The 19971-nt window shown below is 44.8% G+C and overlaps 1 protein-coding gene and 1 pseudogene across 2 annotated transcripts in view; one reads left to right on the top strand and one right to left on the bottom strand.

Annotated features, from left to right (window-relative positions):
* The first annotated feature begins 240 nt into the window (after nt 1-240).
* Nucleotides 241-2244, top strand: LOC129831993 (rRNA methyltransferase 3A, mitochondrial-like; annotated as a pseudogene).
* A 1046-nt stretch (nt 2245-3290) lies between these two features.
* The window catches only part of LOC129831994 (nucleoredoxin-like), a 61691-nt gene continuing 45010 nt past the window's right edge, over nt 3291-19971 (bottom strand). For both annotated transcript variants that reach the window (XM_055895694.1, XM_055895695.1), the window contains exons 2-8: nt 15365-15482; nt 12274-12407; nt 10634-10734; nt 10308-10414; nt 9287-9466; nt 8358-8482; nt 3291-3999 (exon numbers count right to left, since the gene is read on the bottom strand). In XM_055895694.1, the coding sequence (XP_055751669.1) occupies nt 3817-3999; nt 8358-8482; nt 9287-9466; nt 10308-10414; nt 10634-10734; nt 12274-12407; nt 15365-15482 (948 nt within the window). In that variant the 3' untranslated portion in view covers nt 3291-3816. The remainder of the gene's footprint in view (nt 4000-8357; nt 8483-9286; nt 9467-10307; nt 10415-10633; nt 10735-12273; nt 12408-15364; nt 15483-19971) is intronic.

The following is a 19971-nucleotide window of genomic DNA, read 5'->3' as shown; positions in this document are numbered from 1 at the left end:
CCGCTCAATCGCAGATCACATCTATCTCAAGATAACGAGAAGTATTTTAATTAAAAGTTTAGCATATAATATTGTTTTACAGATCAGTATTACCAACATAAATCAGTATTACCAACATAAAACACGTTTTACTTGGATTACCCCCCATTTTTTATGTAATAAACCAACCAATCGTCATGCCACTGTTTAACGTTTCCACGCCCTCTTCGAGAAGATGGTGACGTCCATGAGAGGCATCTTCTTACAGCAAAACAAAGTCATATTATGAAAAAAGGCAACGAATGTATCGTAGATTCAAAAATATACGTGCGAGTATTGAAAAGGAGACCTGTGAAGGTGTTGTATCCTGATAGTGAGACGACATTTCCAACATCGAAACAGAGGTCAGATCAAATCGGCACAAGACGTCTCAGACAGTTGTGTCCAAAATGAGGGAGTCCACTGTCAACGACCATTTAAAAATTGAGACCACGGATCGTGTTTTCAGCATGTCATGGAGTGCCAGAAATGACAAAGCATCCTCAGCGCCGGGAACATACAACCAATCTGAAGGACCAACTAGATGGCCTCAAATTCGAAAGGATCGTACCTGGTGACAAAAGATTGGCGTAAGTCTCTGTGCATGTTGGCTATCGACCCTATGTTAGATAATTGAGTGAATATATCCGCTTTCATTATAGTGGCTAGTAGAGGTTTAATAACTACGGTCTGTGATGTATGTTTGCATGTAGACTTTGTATGATAGTTGACGTTCAGTCCAGATAGCAGGCTATGTATCTGACCTCTTCTATCCTCTCGCCATCTCCCAGGAGGGTGGTGAGTGTGGCTCGCTCCAGGACGTTTCGGGAGCACCAGGGTAAGATCCTGCTGGAGGGGAGACATCTGATCTGCAATGCACTGGCTGCTGGTGCCAACCCCCCAGATGGTGTTCTTCAGTTCTGTGGACACACTTTGTGAGCTCCCCTTGGACAAACTGAAGAGGGCCACTCTGGTTAAAGTCAAGTTTGAGGACATCAAGATCTGGTCTGACCTATGTAGCGCCAAAGGGAGTGATAGGTATGCTAGGGTGTATGATTTTGAAGTTGTTCTATACTCTACTGTATATTGAGAATAAGTACTGTATATTGACAATACTTTCCCCTTGTAGCCATATTTTCTCAGCCAGACCCATCCCAGCTGACATTCCCTCAGGACCAGCGTGGTCAATCTGTGCCACTGTCCCTGATCTGTGACAACGTGCAGGACCCTGGGCACCATCCTGCACTGTGCTGTCGCTGCAGGCTGCCACAATGTCCTGCTCACCAAGGGTATGTCATGATGATAAACTGGGGATGGGCATAATCCAACTTATAGAAATGTTACACCCTATTCAAGTCAATGATGCTATATTGGGTGGACTGGTGGCCATTTTGAGTGCACCCATAGGAGCTGATAGTGAGGAATTAGTGTGTGAACCTGTGCACTACTCTGGATGGTTCTTTCACTAAGTATCTTGTGTATGTCTCTTTTCACAGGCTGTGTGGATGCTTGGGAACCTAAGGTGCTGCGAGCAGCGATGGGTGCCCATTTCCGCCTTCCCCAGCTTGGACTGGGACGACATTCAAAACCAGCTGCCAAAGTCTGTGACTGTCCAGGTGGCAGACAACTGCAGCAGCTATGAGAGAGAAATAGCTGAGAACATGGAAGCAAACCAGTCCAACAAACCTTCAAAGGCAGGGGACTTTGGATGGGTGAGTAGCAGGCCTAATTGTAAAGACATGCACTATGAGGAATATCAACCAGATTCCAAACTGTCACTTCCAAGAGCGGAGACCAAGTTGTACCATGAAGGCTGGGCTTGGGAACACAGGCTTTGTGATTGGTGGAGAGACTCATGGACTGAGTCTGGAAGCCGTCCAATTGGCTGAGAGAACTGCCAGTCAAAGACTGTTCATCCCTGTGGTCCCTGGAGTGGACAGTCAACTCAGCCATGGCAGCCAGCATCCTCCTGTTTGAAGGCAGCTGTTAAACCTAATGGCGACATCTTGGAGGAAAGCTTCATCTAAAGTGCAATTTCCATGATTTTCCTGGAAGCCATTTTGAGTGTAACGGACATGTTATTCCTGGTGTCACTTTTTCTAGACTACACAACACCTCTTCACTGTACCTCATGTCAGACTGACTCATATGGATGGATTTAATTTCCATATTCAAATCGGCTAATAAAAGTGAAAGAAAATCAGCGTTTGGCTGAAAATGACAATTTCCACGATGTGAAATGTGTTCTTTCCGGTCTGCCTATTTACTCAATGATATCTTCCAATTCCTGCCAGTGTGGCTTTGTAAGCCTCACTTACACTCCACACAGTTGCCTACTATATTTCCTGCCAGTTATGACTAAACTGCTGCCATTCAAGATGACTGCTTAATCTCTATACTGGACATGTGCTCAGTTTAGCAAGGGAAATAACCTGTCAATCTAACAATTTCACTGATGGGTGTATGAAAGCAATTATCATAGTAACCACAGGGTGGCACCTGAAGCAATTTGGGAACATTTACTGTAGGCAAGGAAGTTGTAGGGTAAAAAAGCAGAACTTAATTGAAAGGTGTGAAATACTTGGTTGTCTTACACTGTAAACAAATGGGTTGTGTACAAAGTCTGACATCAAGACAACAAATTGTAACTAAATTATTTCTGGAGTCATGATGCATTATAAATAATGGACACATGTAGGTGATACCAAGCTAATACATTTGCTCAATGGAATAAAACTGCTTGAACAAGGGAATGAGAACTGGCCTTATGGATAGAGGAAGTTGACAGACAGTTGTGCTTAACAGTGAATTTTAATGGCTGTGAAGTCATGACTAGAGACAACCAGGGAGTGACAGAAAATGTGAATTAATACTTAGTTGCTAAGATGGATTTTAAATGCCATTTTTGTGCCTTCAAAAATATCTGGCCTTTTCAATAGAGAGGATCTTCACAGAAAATCATCTTAAATGTCATGGTGGTTGAGATGGAAACATAATTATGATAAGACTCTCTCGTATCATGAAGGAGAACATGACATGGTATTTGAAATACCATTCACTTAACACGCATCAAAGCCAGATGCAATACAAAACAAACAAATATAGACAAAATGACCTTTTAAAACAGGGAAATCATAACATTGTTAGGTCTATACTGTAAGCACAGCGGTCATACTATTATACAGCACCTTTTAAACAGAAGAACAATAACACCAGACTGAAGTTCAGGACATTTTCTGCACTGCATACTTGTAAATTACAACTACAGAACATTTGTTGCAATCATTTTATTCTTTCCCAGCACTTTTTGGAGGGAAAAAAGCAATGAGGGTTCGGCAAAAGTAAGAGACATTGTGAAAATTCAAGTCCATTGGGTCAACATTGTGTGGTTTCTTCTAGTATCAAGAAATGCCAATAATGAAACTGATAAAATAAGCAATTGGAGCCAAAAAGCAACAGAATGTCCATATATTACTGTAGGGGCTGTAGTCAATGCAAGGCACCACAGGAGAAGACTCCATGAGAGAAAGACATGTCTAAAACAAGTTGATGTCAGTAAAAAGTGAGATCGTTGTCTGACAGAAAGGGGGGAGACTGGAGAGGAGGCTGGTGGTGGTAGCCGGGAGTTCAGGGTTTGATGGAGGTGTGGGTTCAGTCCCATAAGTTTAGGTGTGTCCCCCAAATGGCACCCTATTCCCTATATAGTGCACTACTTTAGACCAGGACTATGGACCTTGGTCAAAAGCAGTGCACTATGCAGGGAATAGGGTGCCATTTGGGACAGTTTAGCTGTGCTCTCTAGATGGGCTCTGGTTTGAGCTTTTCAGCCAGAAAGTCTTGGACAAAGGTCTCCACCACGGCCGGTGTGATCTCCTCCACGTCCTTAACGTACTTGGCCCGGGCAGACATGTCCAGGATGGTGAGCAGGGGTGCTGCCTCTGGGAGGTTGGTGTAGTCACGCAGGGAGTCACTCATGTCATCCTGGGAACACAGACAGGTCAGTCATAATCATATGACAATCTTGTCTACCAGCCTGTCTATATGCGGTAGCAATTGTGCCTGGGGAAGAAGTTGTATGACAAAGTGAAGTGATGACATGTGAAGTGGCGTGGCCTAGTCTACATATTATCAACAACACTTTATCCTGCGTCATGCAAAAGGAATTGCTAGATAATTGCTAACATCCTTATGACCGAATATAAAAACATAATTGCTTTCAATCAGTTCTGACTTGATTTTGGTATTAAAAAACTGTGACAGCACACAAAATTAATAACTATGGCACTTAATATAACTCAATAGAAGGTGATAGTGTCAATGTCTGCTTGAAGACTGGGGAGCTCTTCTTTTCTCTCCTGCAGGCAGTGTTCACCACTAGCTAGGGCTCCGTCATGCACCCCACTGTGGGAGAGAGCTGGGGGGGGGGGGGACAGGAGGGGGTCAAACAACATCCATCCTCACACAGACTACAAGGCTGAGAAGCTTCAGAGACATCACAGTGTGTTTGGATAGTGTACACGTGGGTGAGAAGGAGGGGGAGAGAGTGGTGTATTCCCTCATGTCTGGTGAGAAATAGTAAAACAGGGTGTGTGGTGGAGCTTTGACGACAGAGTTAGTGAGGACAGACTTATGTCACCGAATGCCTTTTTACAAGCCTTGTTCAGTCCCAGGCTTGATCTCACCTCTCACCCTTTTAACAACTGGGAATTACAGACAATCATAAGACAGCAGGAATAACTCACTGTAACACCACAGCAGACAGGAAGCGGCACCCCAGCCCACTCGGAGGAGCTATCAATTATTCAGAGAAAATAACACGCACTTTTTGGCAATACTTGCAACCGCATGTCATTTCAGTTAGTAATCTTAGAGGAAGCTTTTCCCCACTTCAACAAAGCTGCATTAGTTCCAGTCAGTCAAGACTTTTCTTCTAAATGTTAAAGAGGATTCCAAGTGTTGATTTGTGAAGTCACATTTCAGCTCTGTCATGCCAGATTAGTATATGACATCTTCTGAGATGGTCTCTCCCTTCCTCGTGACAGGATGAGCTGATTTCTACTCAACTAAGCCCTCTGGGTGAGAGAGACTTGGAAGAGATCAAAGAACAATTTCTTATGGAAAATATTATTTAAAAATACAGAAGTTACAGAACACGACCACAAGCTGGCGCTGTCGCAAAGGCTTGGCCCTTTCATTAAATCACAGCTTTTCACAAAATGTTTTCTTTTCTTTTTTGGAGTAACGCTCCCGTTATCTGGAAAAATGGCAGTAAAACAGTTAAACCTAAATGGATTGAATCAGCTCTCCGACCAGTTTGGCCACTTTGTTACCTAAAAAGGACAAGTATGTATGCCAACAGTTTGTGACTTGTTGCGAAACTGCTAGCAGAACAGTTGAGTTATCCTGTGGCATGTAAGATCTGGAGAGCTCACTTCCTCTGAATCTCTAGCATCTGATCTGGGTGCAGATCGTCTTAAACCTATTCAACGTCAGAAAAAATTAAAGTCATTGCTACACTTATGAGGATGTTTAATGGATGATTCATGTAGCCACAAGCTACATTCCCAAGCTTTAGAAAATCTGACTCCTCACATCCTCCATAAAGTCTTCTCTTGCAAGCTCAGATTGAAGATACATCCTCGGCATTGCCTTAGAAAGGAACCACAGAAAGATAAATCACAGGAGTCTCTCTGTTAGCATGGCCTCCCAGCCTCTTAGATATGAAGATATGTAATCTCCCTGGCTGTCTTCTTCTCTGTGGGAAGTCTTGCGTCTTCCTTTGTGTGGCTGCTAACCATGTGTAAACTGTTCTTCATGAGAAGTAACCAGTCCAGCTGTGTGTGTGTGTGATAGAGACTGGCCCCCATTCTCTCTTTCCAGCCCAGCTCTGAATACAAAGACAAAGGGTATCTATGCTATGCTACGTATGGCCTGCAGTCACTGACTGACTGCCGTGATAAGGCTCCCGTGTGCGTTTACCGTAAGGAACCTCGTGCTGCACCATGTCAGGTTTATTCTGACCATTGTAGCACTGTGGCATTCCAAAGAGTAGACGACGTTCATCAGATAAGGACCTGCAAAGATAAGAAGCTCCCATTGGCCAGACGGCCTGGAAAGCAGCCTACTGATTGGTCAGCTTGAGAGCCTCCAGGCATTGTGAAATTCAGGATACAATCGGCACAGCGATATGATTGGCTGAACAACGGCCTATCAGTCTGTATCACTGGGAGATTCAGGCTGGAAACCCATAGTTACTGAGAATCACTGTATCAAAGGATAGGATATAGGCCAGCTAGAACCTGTATCTTTACATACTGTACATTGTAAAGTACCGTTAGACCTAATGAAAAGTGTTATGCAACATTTTATTAAATAAATAGGTATATTGTTGCTTTAAATGACAGGGATTTGCCTGTGAGGGTATTGGCTTCTTGATGTTTCATTTCTTCTAACTGTTGAACTGTATTGCCAGTAAGAGAATAGTGTTTTCTAAAAACACAACACTGCTTGGACGTAAATAACTAGTGGAGAGGCCAACCTGTCTGGCTCACAACACACACAGTGTGACACAGGTCTCTGTGTCTACATGACCTTTGAACCCTGGTGTCAGGGAGGTTAGCAGGTGATACGGGCGGCAGACTAAACTATTGTCAGGATCTCCTATTCCTGGCTAAACCTGGGAAGATCAAGGCAAAGAAGACAACTATACACCAAGTATCTCATAGTTAATAATATCGAAAACATTGTAGATAGAAAAAACTATATATTTGATAGAAAAAACATAACATTTACAGTATATGTCTTTATTGCAATCACAAATATCCATCAATCCCCATGAATTTTCTCTGTGAATAGGGCGTCTTCTAATGGTCCTACCGTAGGTTGCAAGTCAGTTTCTCTTAGCCTCTCTGTGACTTATAGGGTGGGGTAATGAGATCCCTTCATTTTCTTCAGACCAGGCTCTCCATGTTCGGCTGCCAGCATTGTACTGTCTCACTGATAAAGTAAACCATCCCCAGCACAGCAGCTGGCAGACAGGGCCTAGTCTGACCACGTGCAAGCAGGCCTCACCCAGGCCAGGGCCCTGCAGGCTGTATGGGGGTCCATCCTGTAACCTCAGCCTGGCATAACAGAGAGCCCAATGGGTCCATGGCAGGGAGTGATATCTAACAGGGTATACACATGCTGTCTCCAAAATGTTACCCTATTCCCCATAGGGCTCTGGTAAAAAGTAGTGCACCGAATAGGGTGCCATTTATAGGGAACAGGATGCCATTTGGGAGTACTCCAGTCTGGAACAGATCGAGTGCTGGTGAATTCAGATCCAGCTACATGTAACCCAGACCATGAAAAAACTGTACCTGCCTGCTATAGACTACCACAGACTGAACATTAACCTAGAAAGCAACACAGACCTTTCAGCTGAGAAACAGATTCACTTTCATTCAGTGATGTAACATTCATTAGAATGGGTCCAGTCCAGATGAACATAAATACCAATCAGTATGCAACAAATCCCCAAACAGGTGAACGGTAAAGAGAGAGGGTGTTAGTATGTTGTCTTAGTCCCAGCGTCTGTCTGTGACATGAACATCCTTCGGTCTGTCTGTGTCCGTAGCATTAAGGCCGACATGAGAGCAGAGTGGCCTCAGGCAGCCAGGCAGAGGGTAAGACAGGACCGAGAGGGAGCACCTGTGCAGCTCTGCATGGCTGAAACCTAAACCATCTGACATGGGACACCGTCCTGACCTCCCCGAGCTCTGAGCCCTGTGAGCAGAGGAGTGAGGGAGGAGAGGGGGAGCTAGGTAATCTGGTAATTACGGCTGTCCCTGCTGCTAACTCCACAAGCTCTTGAAAGGATGAGAAGGAAAAGCAAGAGATAACAAGAGTTAAGAAAACTCCATGTTCTCTCCTGCACTGAGGGCAGGCAAGTGGGTGGGCGGAAGGATCGAGGGAGAACAGCCATCATCAGACACACGGCCAGCTGAATTCTGGGCCATGGGCCTTGTGGTGTGCCTCACATAAAAGTGAAAGGGGGTTTCATCCCTCAGAAACAGCCCCTCTGACATTATACTGTAGCTTATGTCGGTTGGTGAGTAGTGGCATGTTCTCTACCAGAGGATTATGATATGTGATAACTAAAGCAGATGGAACATCATGCCAGAGCATAGCAACAAGCAAGCACACAAACACAGACACCCACAGTAGAGGAGATGTACAGTACACAAGACAGGAATGCAAAACAATTAAAATGCCAAAATCTAAGACAGATTTCATCACATGTGAATATTCTCATCTAGGTCAGCTTGAGGTGTTTGTGCGTGTCTCCACTATCTTACCTCTCCAGCCACGAAGAAGAGCAGTGGTGTCTCCTCCTCCTTGGCTTTGTACTTAGTCATGATCTTCTCTGCAATTGGCTGGATCAGCTCCTTCGCCGGCTCCAGCTCTCCCTCCTCCTCCGCATCTGAACAAGAGAGAAACAGAGGTGTCAAAAGTATCAAAAGAGTCAAAAGAGGAAAGGTTGAGGGAACGTGTGAGAGAAGAAGAGGAGAGAACTTGGCGTGAAGGCATGAAGACTAGAGAGAGGACAGGAAGAAGAGACTAAGAGAGAAAGGTAAATGAGCAGAGAACAGGAGGAGGAGAGGTCTGAGGGGATGAGTAATGGACAGATGAGCAGACGAGTGAGGAGACAAAAGGAGGAGAGCAGATGGTCTGTGGCTGACCCCTTCAGATCTGATCTCAGGGCCTGAAATCATGAGGTCATCAGTTTGCACCCGGTCACTCCATTCTCACATTGCCGTCTTATTGTCTCGTCTGGCTTGATGGTTGCCCTGTCCACTTTGGCTTGAGCCACTTAGCAGAGGATGGCATCCATCTCTGCCATCTCTCTCACTGCTAACAACCTAACAGACAGACAAACCATTTTCTTCTGTTTCTTCGCTCCGCCCTACTCTTGCATGTTCACAGACTTTAAAATAGCACGTGGCCCTACAGCTGATCTGTTCACTTTTACTACATGCACAATGCTCTTTAGAATGTACTACTATATATAGTCTGAAGGATTGGTTTGGTAGAAACCAGCACTGAATGGTCCTCCATTCACCCACAAAGAGCACAAGGTAGGGCCTCTAGTGGAGGTCCACGGTAGGGAACGACATTGAAATGTTCATCCACTTATCTACTCACCCACAAAGAGCACGGGCAGGGCCCCTCGTGGAGGTGCACGGTAGGGACTGCCATTGAATTGTTCATCCACTTATCTACTCACCCACAAAGAGCACGAGGCAGGGCCCCTCGTGGAGCTGCACGGCGTTGGACTCGCTGAGCTCCAGTACGGGCCGGGGGTGCCAGGGGAAGAGCCGACACTCTGGGTCATTCAGCACCTCCACACGGCCCTGTCGCGTGATCATGTGACCCTCCGCGTCCAGTAGAATAAGGGTGGGAATACCTGGGAGGGAGGAAGACAGAGGAGAGAGAGGGAGCGAGAGAGAGGGGGAGGCAGGGTGGGAGAAAGAGGAAGAGAGAGAAATATGGAAACGGGGGGAGAGAACAATCATGAACTGTAGATTTTCACTCTGCCACCTCCCCTCGTGTTCTTCCATGTTTTCCAGTTGCTCTCACCACATATGGCTGTATCTCTCACTGTTTATCTGTGTGGTATGGATGAGCTTTTAATCCCTGAGGCTCTGACCGTCCTCTGCTCTCTGAACTCTCTCCAGTTCCCTCCCTCTCTCCATTCATCTCTTCTCAGACTCCCGCTGATTTTTCTTAATGCCCGACCCTTTTCGGTCCCAGTCTTTCAGATTAGAATATCACTGTGTATTAACAGCCTTATCAGACACAGAGTGCACAGTGTGTGTTTGGCTGGGAGGAAGGGTGTGTGTGGTGATGAGTGGGGGCCAGTGTGAATAACAGGGGTTTGAATGGGGAAGCGGGGCAGTATCGACCAGTCCTGCAAGCATTCTGAACATTCCAGCCAGAAGAGGTAATGAGCCAGCACTTTGTCTACAACCACAATACTCCTCTCTACAGACAGAGAGACAGAGAGATGACCCTTACTCAGCGAGCAGAACAGTAAACTTGATTACCAGCCCACATTCCTTCAGCTTCAGGGCTATCTGTTCACTGTTCCCTACCCAGCACAGAGTAGAGCTGGCTGCCATTAGGCCGCTTCTCCACATCAACACATTATTAAGCCAGACCGCTAGTGTTTGATACTCACTCAGCCTCATGTCCAGGAGGATTACAGTATATGAGTACAGGAGGAGACATCAGAGACAGTGTTGTACCTTGTATTCCAAAGAGTCTGTTGAGTCGTGATCGTCGGGCCTCATCTGAGTATGGAACTGCCAACCAAGGCATCTCACTGAAGTACTGCTGAAAGGACTCCTCCGACCTGTGTTGGTTGGCAAACACAAAACAACCCTCAGTTCCACTGTCAACTCCGTTTATTCAGTCAATTCAATTAACATAGAGGAGCATGAGACTCTCTCTCTCTGTGTGTGTGTGTGTGTGTGTGTGTGTGTGTGTGTGTGTGTGTGTGTGTGTGTGTATATATATATATGCGCGTGAGAGAACGCGACAGAGAGAATGTATACGCGTGTGTGAAGAATACCGGTCAGCGCTGACAAACACCATCTCAAAATGTTGACCCGATTCCTTCACAGTGCGATATGATTCCAAGAGCACCCGGGTCAGACTGCGGCATGGAGGGCACTGCAGGGACAACACACACGGACGCACTCAACAAGTTATGGCATTAGTTTCCAGAATGACCTAAATTTATCAGTCTATATAGAACAGTATATAATGATAACATGGTGTTTTCTGACTCTCTCTCTCCCTACATCTCTGCAGTACTTCACCCTAATGTTTCACCAGAAACCAGGACTAACATTTCCTTTTGTTTCCTGGCCCGTTCAAATGTGAGAACCTAAGTACCCAGGATGGAACTCAGGATGGTCTTGGCTTGGAGGCATTTGTTGTTGTGAGTGAGTGAGTGAGTGTTTTGAGGGAGAATGGTCTCTGGTCTAGTGTGTGTGTGTGTTGTATTCCCTTCCTGTCTCTCCCTTACAGGATTAGGGGAAGTAGAGTAGCGCAGCGGCTGGCTGTCTCTGTGTGTGTGTGTGTATGTGTGTATGTATGTGTGTGTGTGTGTGTGTGTGTGTGTGTGTGTGTGTGTGTGTGTGTGTGTGTGTGTGTGAGAGAGAGAGAGAGACAGAGACCGACATCAAGGTGGTATCAGAGTGCCAGCGGCGGCAGAGCTGTGTCTGAATAAAACAAACCAGACCAGTCTCACTCATCAACCTCCATTTCCTCATTTTCTTTCTCAGTCTCAGTGAAACACACAGCTAGAGACTAGCGTAAAGTCAGTGAGGAACTGTGTCTACTCTATCCTGCCGAGGGTCACTTCAGGTCGTTGGTAAAAAGTAATCCGCTGGCCATTTCACGCTTGTAACTCTTTCCTAATGGTGGGTGGATTTACGCTGGTAAGACAGGGGAATGTAGCCTTAAAATAATACACAAACCTATACGATAGCTACCTCAATTACCTCATACCCCTGCACATCGACATGGTACTGGTACTCCCTGTATATAGTCATGTAATTTTTACTCGTTATTCTTATTCACTGTGTTCCTCGTGTCACTATTTACATTTTTTGTAGATTTAAAAAAATAAAAACTCTGCATCGTTGGAAAAGTAAGCATTTTACTGTTAGTCTACACCTGTTGTTTACAAAGAAGTGACAAATAAAAATGTACCAATTTGTATTGGTTTGGAAAGTGGACTAGTCTGAGTGTGTCATGGCTTGCTGCTGGCTTGTCTCTGGAGCTGAAGCCAGCACTGGCAGCTCATAATTGACACAAGCCTTTCATGAGTCACCAATTCACGACCTTCACACAGATGGGCAAGCCCAGCACTGATAGAGACAAACAATGGGTCTGACGCCCACTGCCCACTTTAAAGAGCACTAGTAGGTGATGACAGCAAGGAGTGGAATAACTAGCTACTGTAGTCCCAGACAATGGAAGTCCCCTAACTACTCTGTCCATCCCCTGGCTACCGGCTGCTGTGTTTCCTCCCGCTGCGCCCTGCCACCCTGCACTGGCTTTCACTGATGCCTCTCCGTTTTAACAGGGCTAAAGCTAATATCAGAGGACAGCTGGGTGCCTGAAAGGGAAAATGAGGCTCCCCCTCCCTGCCCCGCTCCCTGTGTGTGTGTCTATGCGCCCCTCCTGGCCCCCACCACTCACCCAGTGTGCTGAGAAGTACACTCCCACATAGTGGCCCTCCAGGGAGCTGATGTCTGTCGTCTGCCTGTTGTTCCTGAGCAGAGGGCCGGCCACCACCTCCGCAAAGGGCTTGGGCCCCCAGGGGAACTCCAGGCCTGAGAGGGAGGACAGAGGGGAAGAGAGAGTAAGGGAGGGGGGAGGGTTTGGTGTTAGGGAGAAAGGATATTGGAGAGCCAAGGGTCTGATTAGTGAACAGAGAAGAGTTTTTTCTATGTGTGACAAACTGCCCATTCAAAAATCAGAGCACTCGCTCTCTCCACCCCCCTGGAACAGCTATTAGATACATCAAATCAAATCTAATTTTATTGGTCACATACACATGTTATTGCGGGTGTAGTGAAACGCTTGTAAATTATTTTTCTGGGCAATTAATGTAAGAAATAACAAAGTTGCCTTGGGGCTAGAAGCACGGCTTCCCTATCTCCCAGCACCATTTTGTAGCCAGCATTTGTCATACATATAGAGTACCAGTCAAAAGTTTGGACACCTACTTATTCCAGGGTTTCTCTTTATTTTTACTATTTTCTACCTTGTATAATAATACATATGGAATCATGTAGTAACCAAAATGTTACATTTTCTATTTGAGATTCCTTTGCCTTGATGACAGCTTTGCACACTCTTAGCATTCTCTCAACCAGCTTCATGAGGTAGTCACCTGGAATGCATTTCAAATAACAGGTGTGCCTTGTTAACAATTAATTTGTGGAATTTCTTTCCTTAATACATTTGAGCCAATCAGTTGTGTTGTGACAAGGGAGGGTGGTATACAGAAGACAGCCCTATTTGGTAAAAGACCAAGTCCATATTATGGCAAGAACAGCTCAAATAAGCAAAGAGAAATGACAGTCCATCATTACATGAAGACATGAAGTTCAGTCAATCTGGAAAATTTCAAGAACTTTGAAAGTTTCTTCAAGTGCAGTCGCAAAAACCATCAAGTGCTGTGATGAAACTGTCTCTAATGAGGACCGCCACAGGAAAGGAAGACCCAGAGTTACCTCTGCTGCAGAGGATATGCAAATAAATGCGTCACAGAGTTCAGACACATCAACATCAACTGTGCAGAGGAGACTGTGTGAGTCAGGCCTTCATGGTCGAATTGCTGCAAAGAAACCACTACTAAAGGACACCGATAAGAAGAAGAGACTTGCTTGGGCAAAAAAACACGAGCAATGTACATTAGACCGGTGGAAATCTGTCCCTTGGTCTGATGAGTCCAAATTTTAGATTTTTGGTTCCAACCGCTGTGTCTTTCTTTGTGAGATGCAGAGTAGGTGAACGGATGATCTCCGCATGTGTGGTTCCCACCGTGAAGCATGGAGGGAAAAGGTGTGGGGGTGCTTTGTTGCTGACACTGTCAGTGATTTATTTAGAATTCAAAACACACTTAAACAGCCTGGCTACCACAGCATTCTGCAGTGATAAGCCATCCCATCTGGTTTGGGACTAGCATTTGTTTTTCAACAGGACAATGACCCAACATACCTCCAGGCTGTGTAAGGGCTATTTGACCAAGAAGGAGAGTGATATGTGGGAACTCCTTCAAGACTGTTGGAAAAGCATTCCAGGTGAAGCTGGTTGAGAGAATGCCAATTGTGTGCAAAGCTGTCATCAAGGCAAAGGGTGGCTACTTTGAAGAATCTCAAATATAAAATACATTTTGATTTGTTTACTACATGATTCCATGTGTTATTTCATAGTTTTGATGTCTTCACTATTATTCTACAATGTAGAAAATAGTAAAAATAAAGAAAAACCCTTGAATGAGTAGCTGTGTCCAAACTTTTAACTGGTACTGTATCTAAACCCAGCATGTTTCCTACTCACAAGCTCCTTTGTACTCTGTGACATCTGCGTTTGGAAATGGGACCGCACAACAGATGCAAAATGTTGTTTTAATGATGATTGAAAGCCATGCTTTTCCATTTCCCATACATGGAGCGCTACCAGCCTTCCCTGCTCGCTTTCCCTCCCTCTCTTGTTTCTTTTTCAAGGTGTCTTCATTGTCAATGTCAAGCACTAGAGATGCATTTGGGATGACCAAATAAAAAGTTGTAATCAGAAATAAAGCGCTGTAGGCAGGGCTGTAAAGGTTATTTTCCTCTGTAGGGCTTCATTAGGCAAGGCCTTTTATTGTTGTCCCCATTCACACTGTAAAAAGGGCACTCCTTCCTGGTTACTTCTCCTCTGCTCCGCCACTCAAGACAGCTTTGCTCCTTCATAATGCTGAAAGAGGGTCGTGAATTCTCCCCCCCAGCCCACCTCAAACTCTTACTACCCCGCCTGTAGTCGCTCTGTTTCCCTTCCTCACCACAACACAAACAAACACACACCCCTTTTCCTGCCACCGCTACCACACTACACACCCCCTCTAACAACTCTGAAAGAGAGGAGGGGGGGGGGGGGGTGGAGCAAGAAGATGAATCTCTTCTTTACCCACTTCTACTGTAGTTGGTAGTTAATGAATCATGGAAATTATACAGTATGTACTCTACTGTGGGCTGGGAGGGAGACTGGGATTCATTAGGCAGACTCATGTGAAAGTCTGCTCAGCTCATGTGAAATCCATTCCCTTGCACCACGGGTTCTACTGCCACGATGCTTGATACTCTACACTACCTCTCTCCACTCCCTTACTCCCTCTCCACCTCTCTGACTAATGGGCCTTTCTCATGTTGTACAATAAGGGCTCTGAAGACCAGGATGTGAAAATATTGAGCTTTTTTGGGCCATGAGATGACATCCTCATCTCTCTACCAGAAAGGAATGCAAGCCTGCTCTTGCTAACAGGCAATCTCCCACTTAAAAGTCGGGAAATTATAGGTCTGCAGATGTGGGAGTAAGAGGGGGCACTTTATAATATTCATGCAATACCAGAAGAGTACAGAAATTGAGAAATATGGCCAGCTCTGTGAAGGCTGTGGCACAGAAACTTTTCAATATGAAATTATGGCGAGGCATTTTGCATGTAATAAACTGTATGCTTGTGTGTACCGGTACATGTGCAGTTTCTCAGGTGCTGAGGCTCAGGCTGACTGAGGAGATTTACCTTTGGGGTCATCTCTCACCACCAGGAGTCCGTTCCGACACACCACCTTCCCTGTGGCTGCATCCACAAACACCAGCGAGGGAATACTGGTCACCTTATACTTGTTCCACAGCTTCATCTGGACAGACAAAGAGGACAGAGGAGATGAATGGAAAATATACCATTAGTATAAGACACCTTATACTCTGGTAAATCATCCGAGCAACAAGGAGAAAATCAAACAAAGAAAGAGAAAAGTAATTAAACGTCATTCATCTTACTAGTTGTTTTCCATCTAGTTTATAACATCTGTTGATAAATCATTATTTGTCAGACATCCATTGATCCAAAAGTTGACAGTGAAAATGGCTGTAGGTCTATCACTACACCAAAAGTGCAGAAGTACCAGTATCTATTTACAAGGCAAGCTGTTTCTCTGAAGTATAAAAGGGACTAGAAAATGAGCCAGGTTGAATAAAACAGCAGCAGAGTGTCACCCTGCAGTGAATTAGCTGAAGGCTAGAATCACACTACAGCTAACTTTAAAGGAACTGGCAGAGGAGGAAATTCACAAGGAGCGTTTTGCCCCTGCTGTGTCATGAATAAAAGCAACACGGGGTAAGAGGAGCAGAAAAATCCACACTTGATAAAAACCTTTTGCCACAGTACCACACCCCATAGAAAGAGAATAACTAGATCGTAGTCATTTTAGGCTCATACTTTTCTGTGTTGTACCCTCACACTGTGGGTGGCACTTTATTTAGCCGATCCTTCTTCAAGTGAAGACAACACTGTAAATGATTCTGTCTGTTCAATATGTGAAGCAAGCATACCTCCACAGGCATTATTGGAGGAGGAACACACACTTCATCTAATTATACTGAACAAAAATATGAAACGCAACATGCAACGATTTCTACGATTTTACTGCGTTACAGTTCATAAGGAAATCAGTCCATTGAAATAAATTCACTAGGCCCTAATCTATGGATTTCACATGACTGGGAATAAAGATATGCATTTCTTGGTCACAGACAACTTTTAAAAAGGCACTCTGTTCACATTGTAAAAAAAAGTGGTACATTTTAATCACTTTTTCTCCCCAATTTCGTGGTATCCAATTGGTAGTTACAGTCTTGTCCCATCGCTGCAACTCCCGTAACGGTCGAGAGCCACGGGTCCTCCGAAACACGATCCTGCCAAGCAGCACTGCTTTTTGACACACTGCTTGCTTAACCCGGAAGCCAGCCGCACCAATGTGTTGGAGGAAACACAGTACAACTGGAGACCGAACCCGGATTTGTAGTGACGCCTCTAGTGCTGCGATGCAGTGCCTTAGACCGCTCCGCCACTCGGGAGGCTCTCTGTTCACAATGTTGACATCAGCAAACCAGTTGCCCACACGACGCCATACACATGGTCTGTGGTTGGGCGTACTGTCAAATTCTCTAAAATGACATTGGAGGCGGCTTATGGTAGAGAAATGAACATTCAATTCTCTGGCAAAAGCTCTGGTAGACATTCCTGCAATCAGCATGCCAATTCTACACTCCCTCAAAACTTGAGACATCTGTGGCATTGTGTTGTGTGACAAAACTGCACATTTTAGAGTGGCCTTTTATTGTCCCCAGCACAAGGTGTGGCTGTGTAATGATCATGCTGTTTAATCAGCTTCTTGATATGCCACACCTGTTAGGTGGATGTATGGGATCTTTTATTTCAGCTCATGAAACATGGGACCAACACTTTATATGTTGCGTTTATATTTTTGTTCAATGTATAATGACTGTTGTGACTATGTTGTGTCTTGATCTGAACATACAACATACCGCATAAAACCGTAAACAGACTCTTTATGACCGCAAATGTGTGTTTGAAACTGGGACTATTTATAGTGTGTACGTTCGGCGTTGTCCTCGACAGAGAGCACATCAAGAATAGCACGCAGAGGAAACTCACTTTCCATATCAGAGGGAAGATGGGTGTCGCTTGAAATGACTAGCTCCTGAAGAGTGTTTGAGAGAGGTCACTTTTCTGAGAATTGTCTGAGAAGTATAGAAACATTGATGTTTGAAAGTCTGATAGCAAGTCTGAGCCAGAATTGTACCAGTGACCTTGAGATTGCCAAGCCAATACACCAAGGACCGCACCAGTCCAGACAATTTGGTATAGGCACATAGTGCTGAAATCATTATATGGTACTGTGGTCTAGTAATTTCAGTGAAAGGGAGAGCTAGATGTAGGAGTGAGGCCTGTCTGCAGTCTGTCTCAGTGGCGGAAGCCTCCAGTTGGGTTCTGTTCCAGTTCTGCTCCAGTCCAGGTCTGGCTGATGAAAACCTTTTGTTTCTCTTCTAATGAAAACAATGACTTCACTTCAGGAGCAAAGTTAGCGTTTTGACGTGAAGACGGAAGGCAGGCTCAGACTGCTACGAGAGACTGCCATTTTACAGGGTATGGGTCCGCCCTGTAGGGACTGTACAGGGGGAGACATCATCTCTGCTGTGGGACTGGAAGTCCCTCCATAGTACCACTCATTTCAGGGCTCTATACAGCGAGCTACTTTTGACCAGAGGCCATAGCCCCAAATGGCAACCTATTCCCTATATAGTGAGCTACTATTGACCAGAAGTAGTGCACTATATAAGAAATGAGTGCCATTTGGGATGCAGATAAGGAGACTTGAGAAGGCAATGACAGTTAGAGAATAATAAGATCTGCACTAGCTGGGAAATGTCAGGGAACAGCACCCATGCCAACTCCCTGAAGTGTCCTCACGGAGCTGAGATAGTTGTTTAAAGAATGGCCAGACTACAGTAAAGCACATTGGAAAACTGAAATTGAAAACTAGTATCTGTTCTTTTAATAGTGTAATATATAAAAAAGGGCATGGCTTTGAATTGCTAAAAGCATTTCATAGCTTGACCAAAAAGCGCTGCCTGCAGCAATTCTACTGTACAGGCAAGTCTGCTAAATTTGGTCTTTTTGGAGACATAACAACAAAATATATGCAAAATCATAGTTAGCTAAAAATGCTCTAGGGCCAATGGAATCATAAGGTCTATTTGCATTTTTCAAATACTGTCCTGTTATGAACTAAACAGACCAGGAGATGTTTGCCACAATATATCCTAGTACGTCCCCTTTAGTCAGTGTGACTTTACATGTGTTTATATACAGTTTGTCTAAAATATACATCATACGTATAATGTGTACAGTAATTGTACAATGTCAATGTGCATACATACATGCATGCATGTCCATCTATTAGTGTGTGTACCAAATCTGAACCTCTCAGCCCCACTCTGCTGTAGTCTGAGCCTGGTTCATAGAGAGCACTGCTGAAAGAGAGATTGGTTCTGAGAGGCAGAGAGACCTCGGAGCCGATTCAGCCTCGATCCTTTCACTACTGCTAATTTACTGCATGATCCGGAATTATGTCTGCCTGGCGGTTTGGCTGCAGTTCAGAGCACAGCAGGACACTAAATCACGTCAGCTGTAGATCTGTAGATCCGCCTGGCGGCGAGGCTGTATGTGACAGCCATTGGGGGTGTCATCATGATTTCAGGGCAGATGATGGGCCTGGTAATTACGACAGTTACATCACCTACATTCATTCATTGATGGCAGCTACATACATTTCACCACCTTGAGACACGATGATTCATACTGTAAGAGGTATGGAACAGTCATTAATTTATACTTATGTCACTCTGTTTAGAGGCAAAACAAGATGCCTTGCTGTGTGTGTTCTCATGGTGATTCTTCCTCAGGCTGGCTAAATTCAACACCAAAAGGAGAACCTCAGTTCTACACAGTGAGAGTTGTTTTTGCAGTCTTGAAGGCAACAGCACATGTTCCCAAGGGGTATGCATGTTTTGGAGTGGTATGTTTGAAAATGTTGAAAACAATAGCAACATTTGTTCAGAATCTCTAGAGGTTCTGCTGTGCACACAGTGACAGAGTGTACTTCTTTCTACTCCTTCTCTCCTCTGTTTACCTTTAGGGACTAAACAGAGGAATGTGATGCCATAGTGGTCCCTATAATAGCTTTAGCCACTCCCTCTGGTACCTTACTCCAATCAGACGGTCAAAGTCTGAAGCCAACTGTTCAGAGTGGGGTGTATTATAAGCTGCAGAGACAATAAACAGAACTGGTGACACGGTGAGCCACAAACACCCATAAATCACTGTGTCCAAACTAAACTTATCCCCCAGCCAGGGCTCATCTCCAACCTTCTTCACATGGGTTATGTCCTAAATGGCACCCTATTCGCTATATAGTGCACTACTTTTGACCAGGGCCAAGAGGGCTCTGGTCAAAAGTAGTGCACTATATAGGGAATAGGGTGCCATTTGGGACGCATACATGGCCATCTCCAAACCAGATCTCTGTAGTTTGTCTAGATTTCATTCGAATCTTGAGGAAATGATTTAATCAGTATTGAATATCCACTGTGCTGTGTTTTAATCATCTACTGTAGGAAAGTCTGGGTCTGTGCAAGAGCCAAAGAAATAGAAGACCCTAGCATCAGTCTACATGTGTCTGCTATACATCTCCCTTTCCTCCTGCATGTTTTTAGGGGGACAACCCTTTTCATTACCCAACCCAACACACTAGACTAGATCAA

Source organism: Salvelinus fontinalis, chromosome 33 (genome assembly GCF_029448725.1).
Source record: "Salvelinus fontinalis isolate EN_2023a chromosome 33, ASM2944872v1, whole genome shotgun sequence".
Classification (NCBI taxonomy): Eukaryota; Metazoa; Chordata; class Actinopteri; order Salmoniformes; family Salmonidae; genus Salvelinus; species Salvelinus fontinalis.
This window is presented reverse-complemented; position numbering and strand designations above follow the sequence as displayed.